Source organism: Lampetra fluviatilis, chromosome 72 (assembly GCF_964198595.1).
Source record: "Lampetra fluviatilis chromosome 72, kcLamFluv1.1, whole genome shotgun sequence".
Classification (NCBI taxonomy): domain Eukaryota; kingdom Metazoa; phylum Chordata; class Hyperoartia; order Petromyzontiformes; family Petromyzontidae; genus Lampetra; species Lampetra fluviatilis.
In genome coordinates, this window is record NC_136346.1 from 1,903,121 (window position 1) to 1,922,683 (window position 19,563).

General features: G+C 49.8%; 2 protein-coding genes across 4 annotated transcripts; both read left to right on the top strand.

Moving 5' to 3' along the window:
- Positions 1–831: 831 nt before the first annotated feature.
- LOC144953138 (uncharacterized) lies at positions 832–17,154 on the top strand. 3 transcript variants are annotated; one of them, XM_078883702.1, is made up of 5 exons: positions 832–1,425; positions 3,326–3,452; positions 14,485–14,604; positions 15,361–15,612; positions 16,007–17,154. In XM_078883702.1, exons 2-5 carry the CDS (start codon positions 3,362–3,364, stop codon positions 16,717–16,719), a joined length of 1,176 nt encoding a protein of 391 aa, XP_078739828.1. In that variant the 5' UTR covers positions 832–1,425; positions 3,326–3,361; the 3' UTR covers positions 16,720–17,154. The 3 variants fall into 3 exon arrangements, with proteins under 3 accessions (XP_078739828.1, XP_078739827.1, XP_078739829.1); XM_078883701.1 differs by having other exon boundaries at positions 833–1,425; positions 3,307–3,452; XM_078883703.1 differs by lacking the exon at positions 832–1,425 and having other exon boundaries at positions 2,409–3,452; positions 16,013–17,154.
- Positions 5,960–14,474, top strand: LOC144953152 (uncharacterized). The gene is made up of 2 exons (XM_078883713.1): positions 5,960–7,171; positions 13,336–14,474. The coding sequence occupies exons 1-2, from the start codon at positions 5,960–5,962 to the stop codon at positions 13,348–13,350; spliced, it is 1,227 nt and encodes a 408-aa protein (XP_078739839.1). The 3' UTR covers positions 13,351–14,474.
- Positions 17,155–19,563: the final 2,409 nt, after the last annotated feature.

The window sequence follows — 19,563 nt, forward strand, 5'->3', positions numbered from 1 at the left end:
TGGAGCTGAGTGGACTCGCCGATGACCGGTACGAGCGGAGTCAAGATCGGCCTCTGTGGAGGAGGCTCGTCAAGGGCGCTACTGGGCAGTTGGAGGCAGTCGCCCTTCAGCAACAACGCAGGGGAGAGCGACGCTCACAACAATGAGCGGGGCGCCGGCTAAAACGCAGCAAGTTTGTACAGACGGGGGCACAGCTGGTGCATCTGCCAGTCATCTCAGTCAGTCAACCCATGGTACCTGGGTCTGTCCCGTGACCTCCTGTCAGCGGGTGTTCGACACTTCACGTGGCCTGAAAGTGCACATAGCCAGGCACAAGCGCCGTGGTGATGTCACCACCACTTCGTGGCAAATGGCGGTTGTGTGTGTGCAATTATGCGCCTCATTAAACCCCTATTTTTTTACGTAACTTTATTTAATGTTTTTTTTACAATACATTCTTTATTACAGTATTACATGCATATGTACACTTTCTTATTGATCAATTTAACAATGTTTCTCATTTTTGTTGAACCATAACACATTTAATAACACTGACCGTATGGGCATTTAAAACGGTGCATTGTTGGGTTCCTAATTGTGTACCATCGTTCGACTTACCAATGGGTCTCAGGAACGTATTATTGTTTAAAAAAATTATATCTACGTGACTTTACCGCAAGAACCATAGAATAGTGTATAGTCGTGTAGTATATAGTAGTGTATAATGTAGTGTATAGTCGTGTATAATGTAGTGTAGAGTCGTGCATATAGTAGTGTATAGTTTAGTATATAGTAGTGTATAGTAGTGTATAATGTAATGTATAGTAGTGTATAATGTAGTGTATAGTCGTGTAGTATATAGTAGTTTATAGTGTATAATGTAGTGTATAGTGTAGTATATAGTAGTGTATAAGCGTGCAGTATATAGTAGTGTATAGTAGTGTATAATGTAGTGTATTGTTGTGTATAATGCAGTATTTAGTGTAGTATATAGTAGTGTATAATGTAGTGTATCGTAGATGTATGTGCTGTGCTAATTGGAGGTTCCGCATTTTGCTTCCCAAGTGCACCAACTTAGCCTCCCATCGTGCCGCCCTCTTGCTGGGCATCATCGTTCACTCAGACTCAACTCCTCCCACCAACTTCTCTCGTTATCACGTCTACCACAACGTCATCGCGTCTACCACAACGTCATCGCGTCTACCACAACGTCATCGCGTCTACCACAACGTCATCGCGTCTACCAGCTCTCATCATCACATCTACCCACCATCGTCATCGTCCCCGAGTCAACACGTATAATCGTCATCACGTCCACCACTCGTCACATCTACCCACCACACGTCATCACGTCCACCACTCGTCACGTCCTTGTGTTTACCAATCGCTTCGGGGTCGCCACTCGAGATTGCTGCTGCGGGGAAACCGAGAGGAGGGCGAGACCCGGTGGGTGGCTCCTGCTGCTCCTCCTGTTGCTGCTGCTCCTACTGCTGCTCCTCCTACTTCTGATGCTGCTACCCTTGCTGCTGCTCTTGCTCCTCCTCCTGCTGCTGTTCCTCCTCCTGCTGATCCTCCTGCTCCTGCTGCTGATCCTCCTGCTGCGGATCCTCCTGCTGCTGCTCCTCCTGCTGTTGCTGCGCAAGCGGCGCGCGGGGGCGATCCACATTCTGCTCCTCTGTTCCTCCTGCACCTCATCTCTCTCCTCCTGCACATCATCCCCCTCCTCGCACTTTCCCAGTGTGTACCCACGCCTAATACCATTGCGGTTTATTTGCGCGGACAATCGTGTCGAATCCGAGGTTCTCAGGAGTTTTTATAATGACTCCTCTACTTACGAACATTCGACTTACAAACTTTCAGAGATACAAACAAACCTGGCAGTATGTCCAGTTGGCCGAGAGTCATAAGGTCAACTGCTGCGCAATAGGTGGTGGTGGCATCTACTTCTATAGAACATGAAGAACCAGTGGCATCTACTTCTACAGAACATGAAGAACCAGTGGCATCTACTTCTACAGAACGTGAAGAACCAGTGGCATCTACTTCTACAGAACATAAAGAACCAGTGGCATCTACTTCTACAGAGCGTGAAGAACCAGTGGCATCTACTTCTACAGAACATGAAGAACCAGTGGCATCTACTTCTACAGAACATGTAGAACCAGTGGCATCTACATCTACAGAACGTGAAGAACCAGTAGCATATACATCTGCAGAAAGTGAAGAACCAGTAGCATCTGCAGAATGTGAGGAACCATTGTCATCTACATCTGCAGAAAGTGAAGAACCAGTAACATCTACATCTGCAGAATGTGAAGAACCAGTAGCATCTACATCTGCAGAATGTGAGGAACCATTGGCATCTACATCTGCAGAAAGTGAAGAACCAGTAGCATCTACATCTGCAGAATGTGAAGAACCAGTGGCATCTACATCTACAGAACGTGAAGAACCAGTGGCATCTACATCTATAGAACGTGAAGAACCAGTGGCATCTACATCTGTAGAAAGTGAAGAACCAGTATCATCTACATCTGCAGAACGTGAAGAAACAGTGGCATCTACATTTGCAGGAGATTATACAAATTTTAAAACCATTCCCCGTGTTTAGTGTATATGCCACAAACAACGTGTTTGGAATCTACAGGAGTAAAGTTGGGCATTACGAGAAAATCGACTTACGAACAGACCTTTGCAATCCAACTCGTTCGTAAGTAGAGGAGTCTTTCCCGTAGCAAAGCTCCGCTGAGCTAGGACGATTATTATTTTTGTTCAAAGGGCAATTCGGACCGGTAGACATAAAAATATTCCACACAATTTAAAGATTTTTTTACTTAATAATAACCGCAATTATTGTGTAAGATTTACATTTTCGCACTTAAACTCCAATAAGTCAGTTTAAGTGAGGACAGAGAATGGCAGAATGTAAATGCCAAGAGATATCAGAATTTCAATAATCAGAAACTTGTATTTGTACTGCAGGAAGAGGTAATCCGATGAGCTATGGAGTTCTTTGCTCGCATATGTCCAATAAGGGGGCACGGGGGTCAGAACGTTACACCAATAACAAACAATACTCACAAACACGATAGGAGTGCAAAGTATAGGAAAGGTAAACACATCACTTAAAACAATATACAAATGAAACTAAGCTATTTTGTATCTTACCAGGTAAGGGCCACTGAGCTATTAGCTGATTTTTCAGAAGCGGCCTGGCCATAACAAATGACAGCTCAACGAAGTAGTGGCTTTTGTAGAAATGTATGGCAGCCAAATAATCTAAACGCGTGACGTCCACTGAGGCTCTCCCTTTTTGGATCGCGGAAGTTGCCCTCCCCCCCGTCAGACAAGAAGCTGCAGAGAAGATCCCTGGGCTGGCAAGATGCCACGCAGAGCCAACGTGCGATGGGAAGACATCGCCGCCGCTGCTGCCGCCGCTGCCGCCGCCGCCGCTGCTGCTACTAGTGCTCCCGGTGAGTGGTGTCTCTGCGTTTTGCTTCCTTCTCGCCACAGAACTCTCGCTGGGGGGGGGGGGTGTCAGAGTCGGCAGTGTCGACCGGCGTGAGTTTGACGCGTCGCACGATCATCGTTATTGTTATCACAGCTGTCTCTCGCTCTGTGGCGGCGATGAGATATCAGCAACTCCAAATTTATCGCTGTGGAAGGATCTTGCCGCTGCCACTTCTGCTGCTGCATCTAAGCTGGAGCCAAAGGGGCGACTCAACGTAGAGAGTTAGAAAAAGGGTTCCGCGTATATAGAAGACGACCTGGTGATGCGGGCGGTGATGGAAAGGAAACTGGCCGCTAATTTAGACATACACACGCGTGATGTTGTTGCATACGTTATGTATACATTAACCCCTCCCTCTTCTCTAGTCTTGGCACCTGATTCTCTCACAAGTGAAGACATCAGATTTATCCACTTCTCTATACCTATATTAAAATTAAACGAGATACAACTAATACTTTAGAACGTAAGACTACTGCAATCATTGCAAATTAATTAATTCTCAAGGCTGAGCAATACCAAATTAAGCCAAGGGCCTCAAAACCACCTAGACTGTATGGGCTACCAAAGATTCATGAAATCGGTATCCTATTATGACCCATAGTAAGTACAATAGGCTCTGCTACATATCGATTAGCAAGATATGTAACTAACCAAATACAGCCCTACATCGGTAGGACATCTTCATAAGAAATTCAGAATATCCTGTGAATGTGATTAAAGATATTTAACTTAACCCTAATGATATTCTGGTGAGTTTTGATGTAATTTCTCTATTCACTAAGGTTCCAGTTAACTAGTCACTTAAATTACTTAACACACTAGTAAATAAGACAGGTTTACCAACAGATATTCCAAAACTAGCTGACCATTGTCTAAATAACACTTATTTTCTTATGGAAAGGTGATTTCTTTAACAAAAGGAAGGAGCAGCAATGGGCTTTCCTTTATCTCCTGCTATAGCGAATCTGTACGTGGAAATTTTTTAAGCAAGAACACTTGCCTCAAGTACATTAAAACCATCTTTTTGGTTTAGATATGTGGATGACACTTTGGTTGTCTAGCCACATGGTAAAGATACACTTAATACATGTCTAAATCATCTCAATGCACAAAACACAGCCATCCAGTTCACCATGGAAAGGGATGTGAATAACACACTCCCTTTCCTAGATATTTTGCTTGAACATGGCCTAAATGGTAAAATAACACACAGCGTTTACTGAAAGGGAACGCACGCTGATGCCTATCTGAATGCATATTCGCATCATCACAGAAATTTTCTCTCATCAAGACACTCATACATCGGGCTAAAACAGTGTCAGATGGTGAAAATCTGAGGAGAGAGTTTAAACATGTGTAATGACATCTGCAGAGCATGAAGGTTCCAGAGGTCTGTTCGTAATTCGATTTGTTTACGCCAGATTTTACGCCTGTCGATTACAAATATGTTGTACGGTGTGTACACTAAACACGGGGAATGCCAAACTTGATTTGAAGCTTTCGTGACTGCAGGAATTACTCTTTCGTTCTTTCCGTAAAGTCACGTAGAAAGAAAAGAAATTAAATAATACAATACGACGTTTCGATTGCAACACAAACAACCGTCATCAGGTAGAACTAAATTGTGTTGCAATCGAAACAGCGTATTTTATTATTTAATTTATTTTCTTTCTATGTGACTTTACCGAAAGAACCAAAGAGTAACGGGGAATGCCTTTAAAAGTTGTATAATCTCTTGTAGATGTAGATGCCACTGGCACTTCATGTTCTGTAGATGCAGATGCCACTACCGCCATCTATTGCCCGGCAGATGAACTTACGACTCTCGGTCCAAACAGGTAACTAGACATACAGACAGGTTTGTTTGTATCTCTGTAATGCGAGCGTAAACGGCCTCGCGGGATGTGACGTAATAGGTGGGAGGCGTTAGGGTCACGTGGGGAGAGGGAGAGCTTTTAAGGGCAAGAACGGGAAGGGAGAGAGAGAGAGTGTGGGAATAAAGACAGGAGGAGGCCACGCAGGGCAGGAGGTGGAAAGTGGCGTGATCGCCACAGGTCGGGACTCGGCACCGTTGGCCAGCGGTGTCCGGGCATGGAGGAGACGGAGAGCCAGCAGCGGGGCTGCATAGAGAGCAGCTGTGGGGCTGCAGGTCGGAGGCAGAGAGGCTGAGTGAAGAGCCAGCAGCGGGGCTGCATAGTGAGCCAGCAGCAAGTCTGCAGGAGTGACGGCAGCAGTGGGGCTGCCGAGCGGGAGACGGAGGAGACTCTGAGCGAGACGCCGTGCGGGCAAAGTTGTACGAACCACAATAAAGGACAACGGAGACAGACCCAGTGCAAGACTCCTTTATTACACTGGTGTCAGAAGTGAAACGGCATGTCAAAACAGCTCAGAAGAAAGAATATCCCCGCACCATCGTCTGCTACATCTTCCGACGACGACGACCTTCCTCAGGCAGTGGCGCTGCCAACGATGGAGGGAGAAATCGACGCGGGAACGAGTGATGGCCCGGGGGTGCAAGAGGTCGCCGCTTCGGTGGATCCGCCCGCGCCGGGGGACGCTGACCAGCGATGGAGACAGATGGCGGCCCAGCTGGAGACTTTGAAGACCGTCTTGGCGCAACTGTGTGACCTCGTCACGCCGGCGACGGGTTCGGGGAGGCCCGGGGGTGACCAACAGACCAGGGCCTTGCCTGCGCCGCCAGCGCCCTCCGCCACGCGGCACGAGGACGCCATCTTGGGCGTGGCAGGGGAAGAACCGCGGGAAGCCGCCATCTTTGACACGTTGCGGTGCGATGCCATCTTGAACATGCCACGCGACGCGCCGTCTGCGGAGGACAGCGGAGCGAGGACCCGCAGCCGTCACTTGACAACAGTTAAAGAATTTTCAATTGGAGGCGACTGGAGTGCATTCGCCTGCCGATTTTTGGCGGCGGTACGCTCCGCCAGATGGACTGACGCAGAGGCCCTGGAAGTTCTGCCAACTCTTCTCGACGATGAGTCGGTCAGATTTTTCTGTTCCATCAAGGCCGAGAAGAAGAAGACACTGAGAGGGGTTTTTGACGAGATGGCGGATGCGTACGAGCCACCGGATGACGCTCACCGACGATTCGTTAAGCGCCAGCGGGCACCCGAAGAGTCGCCGGTGGCATACAGGGGTGCTGTCCTGGAATTGGCCATGGCCGCATACCCTGAGACGGAGCCTGACCTATTGGAACCCCTTATTTTGGGCAAAATGCTTGAGCTGTCAAGAGATTTGGGGATCCCTATGCCGGTGTGCGGCCATGAGAAGTTGACGTCTCGGGCTGCTGCGAAGTGTTTGGATGCCCAGTTTAATCTGCGCCGTTGGAAGCAGGTGACAGCGTGGACAGGGGGGCCCATCGTGGAAGGGGGTGCCGTGGGTTGGGATCCCAAGAAGGCGGTGTACGTTCCTGACGGGGGGGGCCCGCAGGAATTGACGGCCGCCTCTGCGCAGTGGCCTGCCCGCGGAGGGCCGGGGCCGCGATCTGCGCCGCCGACGCGGGAGCGTCGGGATGGGGGGAGTGCTGTGCGTCGTAATGACGTCGAGTGTTTCCGCTGCGGTCGCAAAGGCCACTTCGCCAGGGATGGCTGGGCCCGTATCCCGGGGCCGCCCCAGCAGGAGGCCTCGACCACAGACGTGCCGCGGAAGGACCCTCCTGGACAGGCAAGTCGGTGCGCACCAGACACCCGGCAAGGCTTGGCACCTCATTCATCACCGTTGCCGCGCGATCCGGGTGTCGTTAACAACGGGAGGCCGCCGACTGGCCTATGTCGCTCGGTAACGCAGTGGCGTAAATTGGCACGGCGGGTTGTTGCGGCCGCTACTGATTCGTCCACTGTGCCGGGTTCTATACAAGGGGTCGACGTGCGCATTTTAGTGGACTCCGGTGCGTCCGCGACGATTATATCGGATGTCATTTTCCATCTGTTGGGCATCCCGCCGGACGCAGTGCGCCCGGTTCACGATTCCTGTGTAGAAGCGAACGGGGGGAGTATGGGCATTGTGGACCAGATGGACGCCAATATATCCATCGGGGGGGTGTCGGCCTCGGGAACTGTGTTGATTTCGAGGTCCCTTGCGGTTCCGTGTTTGTTGGGAACTGATTTTCTGGCCAAAATGCCCATTCTAAAAAGAGTTACTCAAAATTGCATTGAATTACAGGGGGGTCGAAAAATTACATTTTTGCCGTCGCCCTGGGGGCGACCCGCTCCGGTCTGCCAGGTGCAGGCGCTGTCCGAAGTATCTGTTGACAATCTTAATTTAGGAGCTTTCGTGACTGCAGGAATTATTCTTTGGTTCTTTTCGGTTAAGTCACGTCTAAAAATAAAATAATAAATTAAAATAACATATTACGACGTTTCGATTGCAACACAAGCAATCATCATCAGGCATAAAAGAAACAGCAACAAAAAATCTAACTAGAAAAACTATAGACAGACATACAAGCAGACAGACATCACAACGGCACACAGAGAGAGGACACAAATCGGCACAAAGAGAGGGGTCGTTTCTGTGACGGTCCTTAAATATAGAGAGGGGGGGGGACGGAGAGAGGGAAGGGGCAGAGAGAATTAGCACATCAATGAGTGTACGGCAACGTACTGCTGTGGAACGGGCACGCAAGATTGAAAACTAGGAGGCACACGAAAATTAAATAACCTAGCAAAATATCGAAATGTGATGTAATACAACACAGAGAGTCGGTTAACACACAATTAACGCATAGCCTGGTTGATTACGTGTTTCAAAATTTGCTAAGTCAGAATTTTAAGTGTGAAAATTCCAAAGAGAGGACACAGGCAGAGAGAACAAATAGCCAGAAAGAAAAGGATAAGCTTAAAACTTCCCCGTAGAAGTGGTTCAATCTTAATTTAGGAGCTCTCTTTGGAATTTTCACACTTAAAATTCTAACTTAGCAAATTTTGAAACACGTAATCAACCAGGCTATGCGTTAATTGTGTGTTAACCGACTCTCTGTGTTGTATTACATCACATTTCGATATTTTGCTAGGTTATTTAATTTTCGTGTGCCTCCTAGTTTTCAATATTGCGTGCCCGTTCCACAGCAGTACGTTGCCGTACACTCATTGATGTGCTAATTCACTCTGCCCCCTCCCTCTCTCCGTCCCCCCCCCCTCTCTATATTTAAGGACCGTCACAGAAACGACCCCTCTCTTTGTGCCGATTTGTGTCCTCTCTCTGTGTGCCGTTGTGATGTCTGTCTGCTTGTATGTCTGTCTATAGTTTTTCTAGTTAGATTTTCTGTTGCTGTTTCTTTTATGCCTGATGATGATTGCTTGTGTTGCAATCGAAACGTCGTAATATGTTATTTTAATTTATTATTTTATTTTTAGACGTGACTTAACCGAAAAGAACCAAAGAATAATTCCTGCAGTCACGAAAGCTCCTAAATTAAGATTGAACCACTTCTACGGGGAAGTTTTAAGCTTATCCTTTTCTTTCTGGCTATTTGTTCTCTCTGCCTGTGTCCTCTCTTTGGAATTTTCACACTTAAAATTCTAACTTAGCAAATTTTGAAACACGTAATCAACCAGGCTATGCGTTAATTGTGTGTTAACCGACTCTCTGTGTTGTATTACATCACGTTTCGATATTTTGCTAGGTTATTTAATTTTCGTGTGCCTCCTAGTTTTCAATCTTGCGTGCCCGTTCCACAGCAGTACGTTGCCGTACACTCATTGATGTGCTAATTCTCTCTGCCCCCTCCCTCTATCCGTCCCCCCCCCCCCTCTCTATATTTAAGGACCGTCACAGAAACGACCCCTCTCTTTGTGCCGATTTGTGTCCTCTCTCTGTGTGCCGTTGTGATGTCTGTCTGCTTGTATGTCTGTCTATAGTTTTTTTAGTTAGATTTTTTGTTGCTGTTTCTTTTATGCCTGATGATGATTGCTTGTGTTGCAATCGAAACGTCGTAATATGTTATTTTAATTTATTATTTTATTTTTAGACGTGACTTAACCGAAAAGAACCAAAGAATAATTCCTGCGGTCACGAAAGCTCCTAAATTAAGATTGAACCACTTCTACGGGGAAGTTTTAAGCTTATCCTTTTCTTTCTGGCTATTTGTTCTCTCTGCCTGTGTCCTCTCTTTGGAATTTTCACACTTAAAATTCTAACTTAGCAAATTTTGAAACACGTAATCAACCAGGCTATGCGTTAATTGTGTGTTAACCGACTCTCTGTGTTGTATTACATCACATTTCGATATTTTGCTAGGTTATTTCATTTTCGTGTGCCTCCTAGTTTTCAATCTTGCGTGCCTGTTCCACAGCAGTACGTTGCCGTACACTCATTGATGTGCTAATTCTCTCTGCCCCCTCCCTCTCTCCGTCCCCCCCCCTCTCTATATTTAAGGACCGTCACAGAAACGACCCCTCTCTTTGTGCCGATTTGTGTCCTCTCTCTGTGTGCCGTTGTGATGTCTGTCTGCTTGTATGTCTGTCTATAGTTTTTCTAGTTAGATTTTTTGTTGCTGTTTCTTTTATGCCTGATGATGATTGCTTGTGTTGCAATCGAAACGTCGTAATATGTTATTTTAATTTATTATTTTATTTTTAGACGTGACTTAACCGAAAAGAACCAAAGAATATCTGTTGACATTCCACCTGGTTCACAGATGCTTATCCCCTTGCGATATCGGAAACCGGTGCCTGGTCGGGAAGGAGCGCCTGGGGTTTTGTTATCGCCGTCCGCAACCATAACGGGCGGATTGGCGCTGGTCGGGGCGCAAACTATTATCCGGCCGGACCAGCAGCCGTTTTTGCAGGTGCTTAATGGGAGTACGGAGAATGTTTGAGTGCCGGCCGGAACGGTCGTGGCCCATGCCACAACAGCGTTCACGGCCCAGGACGATCTGGGCCGCCGGGATGTGGTTGGTGGAGTTTCGGGCCCTGCGGGCCAAGATGATCGCTGGGTCGCCGAATTGTGCGGCGAAAATTCATCCCTGACCGGGGAACAGTGATCTGCGCTTCGCGCGCTATTGTTGAGTTATTCCGATGTGTTTAGCTCCGACGATTTGGACTTGGGACGCACCTCCCTGCTTTCCCATCATATTGACACGGGGGACACTGCTCCGATTCGGTTGAACTCGCATCGGATGAGCCCGGCGGAGCGAGACCATGTTCGTGGAGCAGTGGATGACATGCTGGCTGCGGACATAATATCTCCGTCTAACAGCCCATGGGGCGCGCCTGTAGTCTTGGTCAAAAAGAAAGACGGCAAATTGCGATTTTGCGTCGATTTTCGCAAATTAAACAAAGTGTCCGTGGCGGATGCGTACCCCCTGCCGCGTATGGATGATTCCCTCGATGCCTTGTCGGGGGCGAAGTTCTTTTCGACGCTGGATCTCTCTTCGGGATTCTGGTAGCTTCCCCTCGATGAGTCCTCGCGGGAAAAGACTGCTTTCCGTATGCCGCAGGGCCTATTTCAATTTAATTGTCTTCCGATGGGGTTGAATGCTGCCCCCGCCACATTTCAGAGGTTGATGGAGCTGGTATTAACGGGGTTGCAGTGGGAGACATGTCTGATATATTTAGACGATATCATCATCTTTAGCCGCACATTTGACGAACATCTACAGAGACTGGAGGCGGTGTTCGCCAGGATGCGCTCCGCCAATCTGAAATTTAAACCTAAGAAATGTCACCTATTGCAACGGTCCGTGCGCTATTTGGGACATATAGTCAGTGCCGACGGGGTTGCCACGGATCCGGAGAAGAAGGCGTGCGTCCGCAACTGGCCAACCCCGGCCACGGTGGGGGATGTGCGTCGCTTCTTGGGGTTTGCCTCATATTACCGTAGGTTCGTTCCCAATTTTGCAACGATCGCTAGGCCTCTACACCTCCTTATGGGTAAAGGACGAAAATTCTGTTGGGGACCGGCAGAGGAGGCGGCGTTTAAGGGCCTGCGCGATCGTTTGGCAACGGCGCCAACATTGGACTATCCCGATTTTGATCACCCTTTCATTCTGGACACGGACGCGAGTGACACGGGCATTGGGGCCGTTCTGTCACAGTCCAAAGGCGGTGTGGAACGCGTGGTGGCGTACGGTAGCCGCGTCTTGTCCCCCGCGGAAACCCGCTACTGCGTCACTCGCCGTGAACTTTTGGCCATTGTCTATTTTCTCCGCCAATTTCGGCCGTATTTCTACGGCCGTTTGTTTATTGTGCGCACGGATCATGCGGCTTTACAATATGCTCTGAGGGTAGACCAACCATCTGGCCAGCTGGCACGATGGTTGGACACTCTGCAGGAGTTTTCCTTCCAAATTCAACATCGGAAGGGGGCGCGTCACGCGAATGCGGACGCGCTCTCCAGGTTACCGCAAGGATCCCCTTGCGCTTGCGCGTCGGGTACGCATAGGTGTACGCCGACCCAGCAGCCCCCTCGGCCTATTGCGTTAGCGGTCGAGGTGCCTGAGGCTCCAGTGTGCCCGGGACAGGCCGATGGGGTTCTGAACCTTCCACGAGCAGTGTGGATTCGTGAACAAATGCTTGACAACTCGTTGGGGACCCTGCGGAGTCGGGCTGCAAAGGGAGGGGGGGGACTGGTTTCCGGGGGGACGCCGGGGGCCGCTCTCCGCGACGGACTGCTGATGTGGAGGGAGGGGTTACATGATTGCTGGCGTCTGGTTGTACCGTCGTCGATACGGTACGAATTGATTAGGACTCTGCATTGCGACACGCTATTACACCTGGGGGTGCAGAAAACCTTGTTGACGTTGCAGCGAGACTACTTCTGGCACGGCATGACGACGGATGTCGTCGGGCACGTTCGCGCGTGTCCCGAGTGTGCCCGGCGGAAGCTGCCTAAACACCTATACGTGCCGCCGATACAGTCTATACAAGTGTCTCGAAGTTAACGAGTTGGTGGCGTTGGATATTTTGGGACCCTTCCCGCCATCCGCTAAGGGTAATAAATACTTGCTAGTTGGGGTGGAGTATCTCTCCCGCTGGCCGATGGCCTGGCCCTTGCCCGACCAGTCGGCGGCGTCCATTACGGACGCCTTTCTATTTGGATATGTCATGGACACAAAGGGGCGCCGGAGAGGCTGCTCACGGATCAGGGCCGGAATTTTTCTTCTAAATTGTTGGGGGAGGTGTGCGCTGCTCTGGGGACCAAAAAGATCCGGACATCCCCCTACCACCCGCAGACGGATGGCATGGTGGAACGACTAAATCGGACGCTGTCAGCCATGCTGTGTCACACGGTTAATGAGAAGCAAGCTGATTGGGATTTGCACATCCCTGGGGTACTCTCGGCATACCGGATGACGCCTCACGCGTCCACAGGATATTCTCCGTTTTTTCTCATGTACGGTCGCGAAAACGTGCTGCCAATGGATGTGCAGTTGGGAACGGGAGTGAGAGGACCTACTAAGCCTCTCCCCGATTACATTCAGGACGCCGTTTGCCGCGTCGCTGAGGCGGGGGAGGGGGCCCGAGTGGCTATTGCCAAAACCCAGGCCCGAAACGAACGTTGCGCTCGACGCTCGAAGGCGAAGTGCCCCTGGAAGGTGGGGGACATGGCTTGGCTGCATTGCCCGCAGGTGCGAGCAGGAACCTCCCCTAAATTGCATAAACCATGGCAGGGGCCTGTTAGGCTCATTGAGGTTCCTAACCCGCAGTCTGCGCGCGTTCGGTTCGGATCTCGGCGCTGGTACGTCCATACGTCTCGCTTGAAACCATACGTGGCCCCTCGAACGGATGCGTCATCTCCTGATGTTGCCTTGCCGGTGTCTGTTGCCGCCGACGTACCCTTGCCTGTGCCTGTTGACCCTGCAAGAGCGCCTGTCGTGCCTTCTACAGACAAACCGGCCGTGACACTGCAGGAGGCAGCGGACTCTGCTCTGGGTGGGCCTACCACGGCTGCGGGGACACCTGACCCCGCCGCCCCTCCAACCCCACCACAGACACGGTTGCGGGACACCCCGGACTCTGGTCCTTCGGGGGAACGGGACCTTGGCGTTGGCGGGCCTCAAATAGCGACAGGCGGTCTTGATCCTGTCGCTCCTAAAACCCCGTCGCGTTCTCGGTCTGTAGGGGGGCCGCCGCTCGTCCGGGACGGGCCGGCGACCCGCACGCGTTCGAAATCCCTTTCTTTTCGTTGATTGTTGTTCTCGTTCTTGTTGTTATTGTTATATTCGTTGTATTCTCCGTTGTCCGTTCACGGCTGATGGGTGGGTGGTCGCTCGCATTACTTGTTCTGTTTCAGCCGAGGACGGCTGGAATTTTCTCTACGGGGGAGGGTGGTGTAATGCGAGCGTAAACGGCCTCGCGGGATGTGACGTAATAGGTGGGAGGAGTTAGGGTCACGTGGGGAGAGGGAGAGCTTTTAAGGGCAGGAACCGGAAGGGAGAGAGAGAGAGTGTGGGAATAAAGACAGGAGGAGGCCACGCAGGGCAGGAGGTGGAAAGTGGCGTGATCGCCACAGGTCGGGACTCGGCACCGTTAGCCAGCGGTGTCCGGGCATGGAGGAGACGGAGAGCCAGCAGCGGGGCTGCATAGAGAGCAGCCGTGGGGCTGCAGGTCGGAGGCAGAGAGGCTGAGTGAAGAGCCAGCAGCGGGGCTGCATAGTGAGCCAGCAGCAAGTCTGCAGGAGCAACGGCAGCAGTAGGGCTGCCGAGCGGGAGACGGAGGAGACTCTGAGCGAGACGCCGTGCGGGCAAAGTTGTACGAACCACAATAAAGGACAACGGAGACAGACCCAGTGCAAGAGTCCTTTATTACATCTCTGAAAATTCGTAAGTCGAATGTTTGTAAGTAGAGCAGTCCCTGCATTGTTTTAACGTTCAGACCCTGTGCCCTCCTTACTGGACATCTGTAGAAAAAGAGCTGTGCAGATCATGGGATTAATTTCTCCAGTTATAATAAACTAATGCTGCATTTTTGTATAATAATAAAAATAAAATTATAAGATTTGACATTCACGTGTCTTGATTTTTTTCCCCCGTACAGGAGGAGTGGTCCCTTATCCGACCGTGAAGGCATTGAGTGGTCGCTTGGAGCGTAACCCTCGGAGGCAGACGTGGCTCCAGGTGAAAGAGGAGAGAGAGGAGGACGAGGAGGAATACCGGGGTGAGTGACTTTGCTGTTGCAAAGTTCTGACCTCCGTGCCCAGACAATTTGTGACAAAGAGCTTTATAGTTTATCAGATTCCTCGTCCCCCTCCTCCCCCCCCCCCCCTCCTCCTCCTCCCCTTCTCCCCCTCCCCCCTTTCCTCTTCCCCTTCCTCCTCCCCCCTCCTCCTCCCCCACTCCCCCTCACCCCCCTCACCCCCCCTCCTCCTCCTCGTCCCCCTCCTCCACTTCTCCACCTCAACCCCCCTCCTCCTAATCCTCTTTCTCCACCCCTCCTCCTGTAGTCTTAAATAAAAGATACCAATTATTCTGAAATAGTAGGAATGGAGGTATTTTATTTAAGACAGGAAACAGGAGCAGGATTTCTCCACAATTCTGGCTAATCGCCTGATGAGGCCTGGTTGTTGTTGTTGTGGATGTCTTTGATGTAATTACACCGGCGACCCATCACGGAACTGGAATTGTAAATGTGTGTTGTCGATTTCACTCTCCTACACACACATTACCGGTTTAGTGCTGAACTCGTCAACTTGATTGCCCACGTTTTGTTTACGTGACGAACCCCTTACTGGTTGGCTGTGTCGAGTGGTGGAGGGTTTAACGACACAACATTTATACTTATATCTAAACGCGCTCTAACCCTAACAAAATGACTTCTGTTATGCGGCGATGATGACGTCGCTTGCTTCCTTTACGATGTAGACGCGTCGTCGCACTTGATAATTATTATTTTTGTCGTCGACTTCGTTAACAGAGGTGAGGGGTGATATTCATCTCCCAGCCGAGGGAGCTGACATTCAAATTAAAGAGGAGGAGGATGAGGAGGGGCGGAGCGAAAAAGACGGAGTGGGAGTGGGAGGAGGCCTTCGCATCAAACAAGAGCCCCTGGAGAACGATGAGGAGCGAGCGGTTCACGACGTCTCCCCATCGGCCTGGCGAGGAGACGGCTGGGCGCCTTCGTCGGGTGTGGCGGAGGTGGAGGTGGAGGTAGAGAATGAGAGCGATGGTGAGTGTGTGTGGGGCATGCCAGTAGTGGCATAGGAGATGTTAACTACCTCTTCTGGTGCGCAGGGAGGTCATGGGTTCGATCCCGACCCTGATGAGATGTTAACTACCTCGCCTGGTGCACAGGAGATCGTGGCTTTGATTCCGACTCTAATCAGATGTTAACTACCTCGCCTGGTGTACAGAAGGTAGTGTGTTCGATCCCCACCCTGATGAGATGTTCAACTACCTCGCCTGGGGTACAGGAGGTTGTGGGTTCGATCCTGACCCTGACGAGATGTTAACTACCTCGCCCGGTGCGCAGGTAGGTAGTGGGTTTACAACAACAACAACAAAATAACACACGACGTATTTCGTCCTGTCGTCGTTTATATTTGAACACCCGCCCACGCGAGGCATAGCAGCGGAGGGCGGACCCGCGAGGCGCTCCGACGAACGGACGCGCGACGACGATGATGACGACGACGAACCCCGACGGAGGCCGCCGCCCAAGGGCGGGCACGTGCGGGCTCATGCTTGCCCCGAATGCGGCAAGGCGTTCGCGACGACAAAGAGCCTCAGGCGCCACCAGAAGATCCACCTGCTCGTGAAGCCCTACCAGTGCCCTGCGTGCGACAAGGGCTTCGTGCGCCCCTCTACCCTACGCAGCCACATGTGGATCCACACGGGCGAGAAGCTGCACAGGTGCTCGGCGTGCGGCAAGAGCTTCTCGCAGTCATCGTCGCTGCAGAACCACGCGCGGACGCACACCGGCGAGAGGCCGCACGTCTGCCCCGTCTGTGGCAAGGGCTTCATCCAGTCGTCACCCTACCAGCGGCACATGATGACGCACACGGGCGACAGGCCACACAAGTGCCACCTGTGCGCGAAGTCCTTCACCGTCGCCAAGTTCCTCAAGGACCACCTGATGACGCACACGGGCGAGCGGCCCTACAGGTGCTCCTTCTGCGAGAAGGGCTTCATTAAGCAGCTGAACCTCGTGTGCCACGTGCGGTCGCACACAGGCGAGAAGCCGCACACATGTCCCGTGTGCGGCAAGGGCTTCGCCTACAAATCAGTGCTCAAGTGTCACATGAGGACTCACAGGGGGAAGATGGACCAACATTAGCGTCCCTCGGTAGGATGAATAAGTGTAAAACAAAGGCCACGTGACAGTGTTGGACATTTGTGGATTATTAGATAGCCTGGGCTTTTTTCACTTTCGTTTAAAAAAAAAATGATAAGACAATACTACAAGATTGCTGTGCATATATATCGAAATAGGGATTATAAGTCCTACGTCATTCACTACCACCAGTACTATTACATTTGACTTCCAAAGAGACACCCGATGACCCACACGGGGCCCTACAGGGTGCCACCGTGTGACGATAAATCAAGTCGGTGCTTGAGTATCACGTAAGGACTCACAGGGGGAAGATGGATCGACACGAGCGGCCTCTGGGATGGATAAAGTATAAATATAAAGGCCACGTGACAGTGTTGGACATTTGTGGATTCTTAGAGAGTCTGGGCTTTTTTTCGGTTTAATTAAAATGAAAAATTATAAGACCAGAGTAACACTACAAGATTGCTATATCTACAGTAAGGTTTCAGAGTATGCGGGAGTAGGTAGGCTCCATGTACCTCCGTGTAAGCGCGATTTTTCATAAGTTGGGGTTCGCCTGTATGAGTATAGATATACATGGAAATATATACACTCCTATATACTACTATATCACTAGAAACTACTATATGAGTGTAATATATAAAATGTAAGTGTATATAAAATTTATATAAATGTACATAAATGTTTATTGAAGTCAAAGCATTGTACAGTAAATGATTCACTAATCATCGGTAGCATCCAAGTCAGATAGAAAATGAGATTATTAACACGAGACTAGAACACTAGATGTTGTTTTGGACACGTTTCTTGCGCGGGCAATACAGTTACATTCCCTCAAATACACATGGCGGGGGGTGATTTGACCCCATGCATGTAGCGAAAGTAAAGTCACAAAGTGTAAGAATGAATTGGGGTGGTCGGTCGCGTATGAGCGGGTCCGCTTACTCTGAGACCTTACTATATATCGAAATCGGGAATATCTTTCCTCGGTCATTCATCGCCACCGATACTCATACGTTTAACTTCCAGAGAGGCATGCGATGACCCACGCTGGGCACTATAGGGCTTCTCGAGTGCCACCCTGTGTGATGACAAATCAATTCGGTGCTTGAGTGTCACATGATGACTCACAGGGAGGAGAAGGACCAACGCGAGAGGCCCTCTATGGGATGGATAAAGTATAATATATTAAAGAAAGGCCATGTGACAGTGAGTGTTTTGCCCTTTCTGGCAATACAGAGGAGGTGTTAAGATCTTCAAACACCAAATAGAGAAAAATTTTGACTTAACTTTCGTGACTGCAGGAATTCATAGTCTTGGTTCTTTTGGTAAAGTCACGTATCTACGTGGGGTTCGCCTGTATGACTTTAGCGAAAGAACCAAGAATACCAAATAGATACCTTTTTGCAAGGAATAAAGGCCGCATTAACCACACTCAGGACTTGTGGTGAACATGCAAACAAACATGCTCTGATAATTAATACATGCGTTGTCTTTGAAACTGACTGGCCTACACCATAGACATCAGCCTTCTTTATGGCCTAGTCTCACTACCAGCGTCTGACCAGAGAACAACGGCAAAAGGTGAACAGCACAAATACAATGCAAGTATCAGAGCTTTTACCGATACTCTTTTTGACTATCTCAACACGTGAAAACAAAGTAAATCCGACGAGCTGAGACATGTCTCAAACGTTAATGCTGGTGGGGCTCGGCATAGAGTTGTTTTCCCCATGTATGTACCCATACGGCGAACTTCTTTCGCGCCATTACGTAGTTAACCGTGCTAATCGGAGGTGCCAGGGGAAGGACGACAAACTAAACAACAAGCAGTTCTAAAGAAATGAGTTTGTCAATCTGAAAATTGCATAGCTCCCAGTGGCTTCCTAATATGTGAAGAAAGAGCGTTCCAGACGGCCGTAGAAGAGCATCTGAAAGCACAGTGCGATAATGCGGTGTATAGTTGTGTAGTGTAATGTATAGTATATAGCATAATATAAAGCAGTGTATAGTAGTGTATATAGCATCTGAAAGCACGCAATGCGGTGACAGTCTTTGTTCGATGGACAGCCAAAAGCCACCACCGCCGCTGCTGCTGCGAGGCTGAGCGGAGTTCGCGTGACGACGATGGCTTACGCTCATTTCTTCAGAAATGCTTTCTGCGTTCAAGTTGTTGTCCTTCTGCCGCACCCACGTACGCACCCACGTGCGTACGACACGTCGATCGGAGGGTGAAAGTGGGGATGTGGGGGGAGGGAGCCATAAGGAGGGGTTTAAAAGGGGAAAGATCGTAACCATTGTCGCAACAGCCCTCTTTTGTGCGGGTGCCTGTATAACACGATTTGCGCTTCTTCCGCCTGTCCCCGTTGGTGAGACCACCCCCCCCACCCCGCTCGCCGATTGAGGCTTAAGTGTGCGTTGGAGAACGCAAATCTCTACTAGCGGTGTCCTCAGTTCTAGAGCAGCGCGAATGGGGAGGGAAATCGCATCGTTTTTTTTTGGTGTCGAGTTCTTTCGGCGTTTCGCCTGCACTAGGAAGTGAAGTGCCTTTGCGTGGTGGTAATAGAAATACATATCCACAATAGAGGTTTTGTTTGGGTTAGATCACGTCAATCTAAATGTGTCGTTAAAGCCGCCACCACCCAACACAACCAATTAATAAGGTTTGTCACGTAAACTAAATGTGCCAATTCGTTACTAGTTTAGCACTGACCAGTTGTGTGTTAGAGAGTTTTGTTTACGTGACAAACCTTACTAGTTGGCTGTGTCTCAGGGTGGTGGTGGGTTTAACGACGCATTTATATTGACGCGATCTAACCCAAACTAACCTATGTTATGGATAAT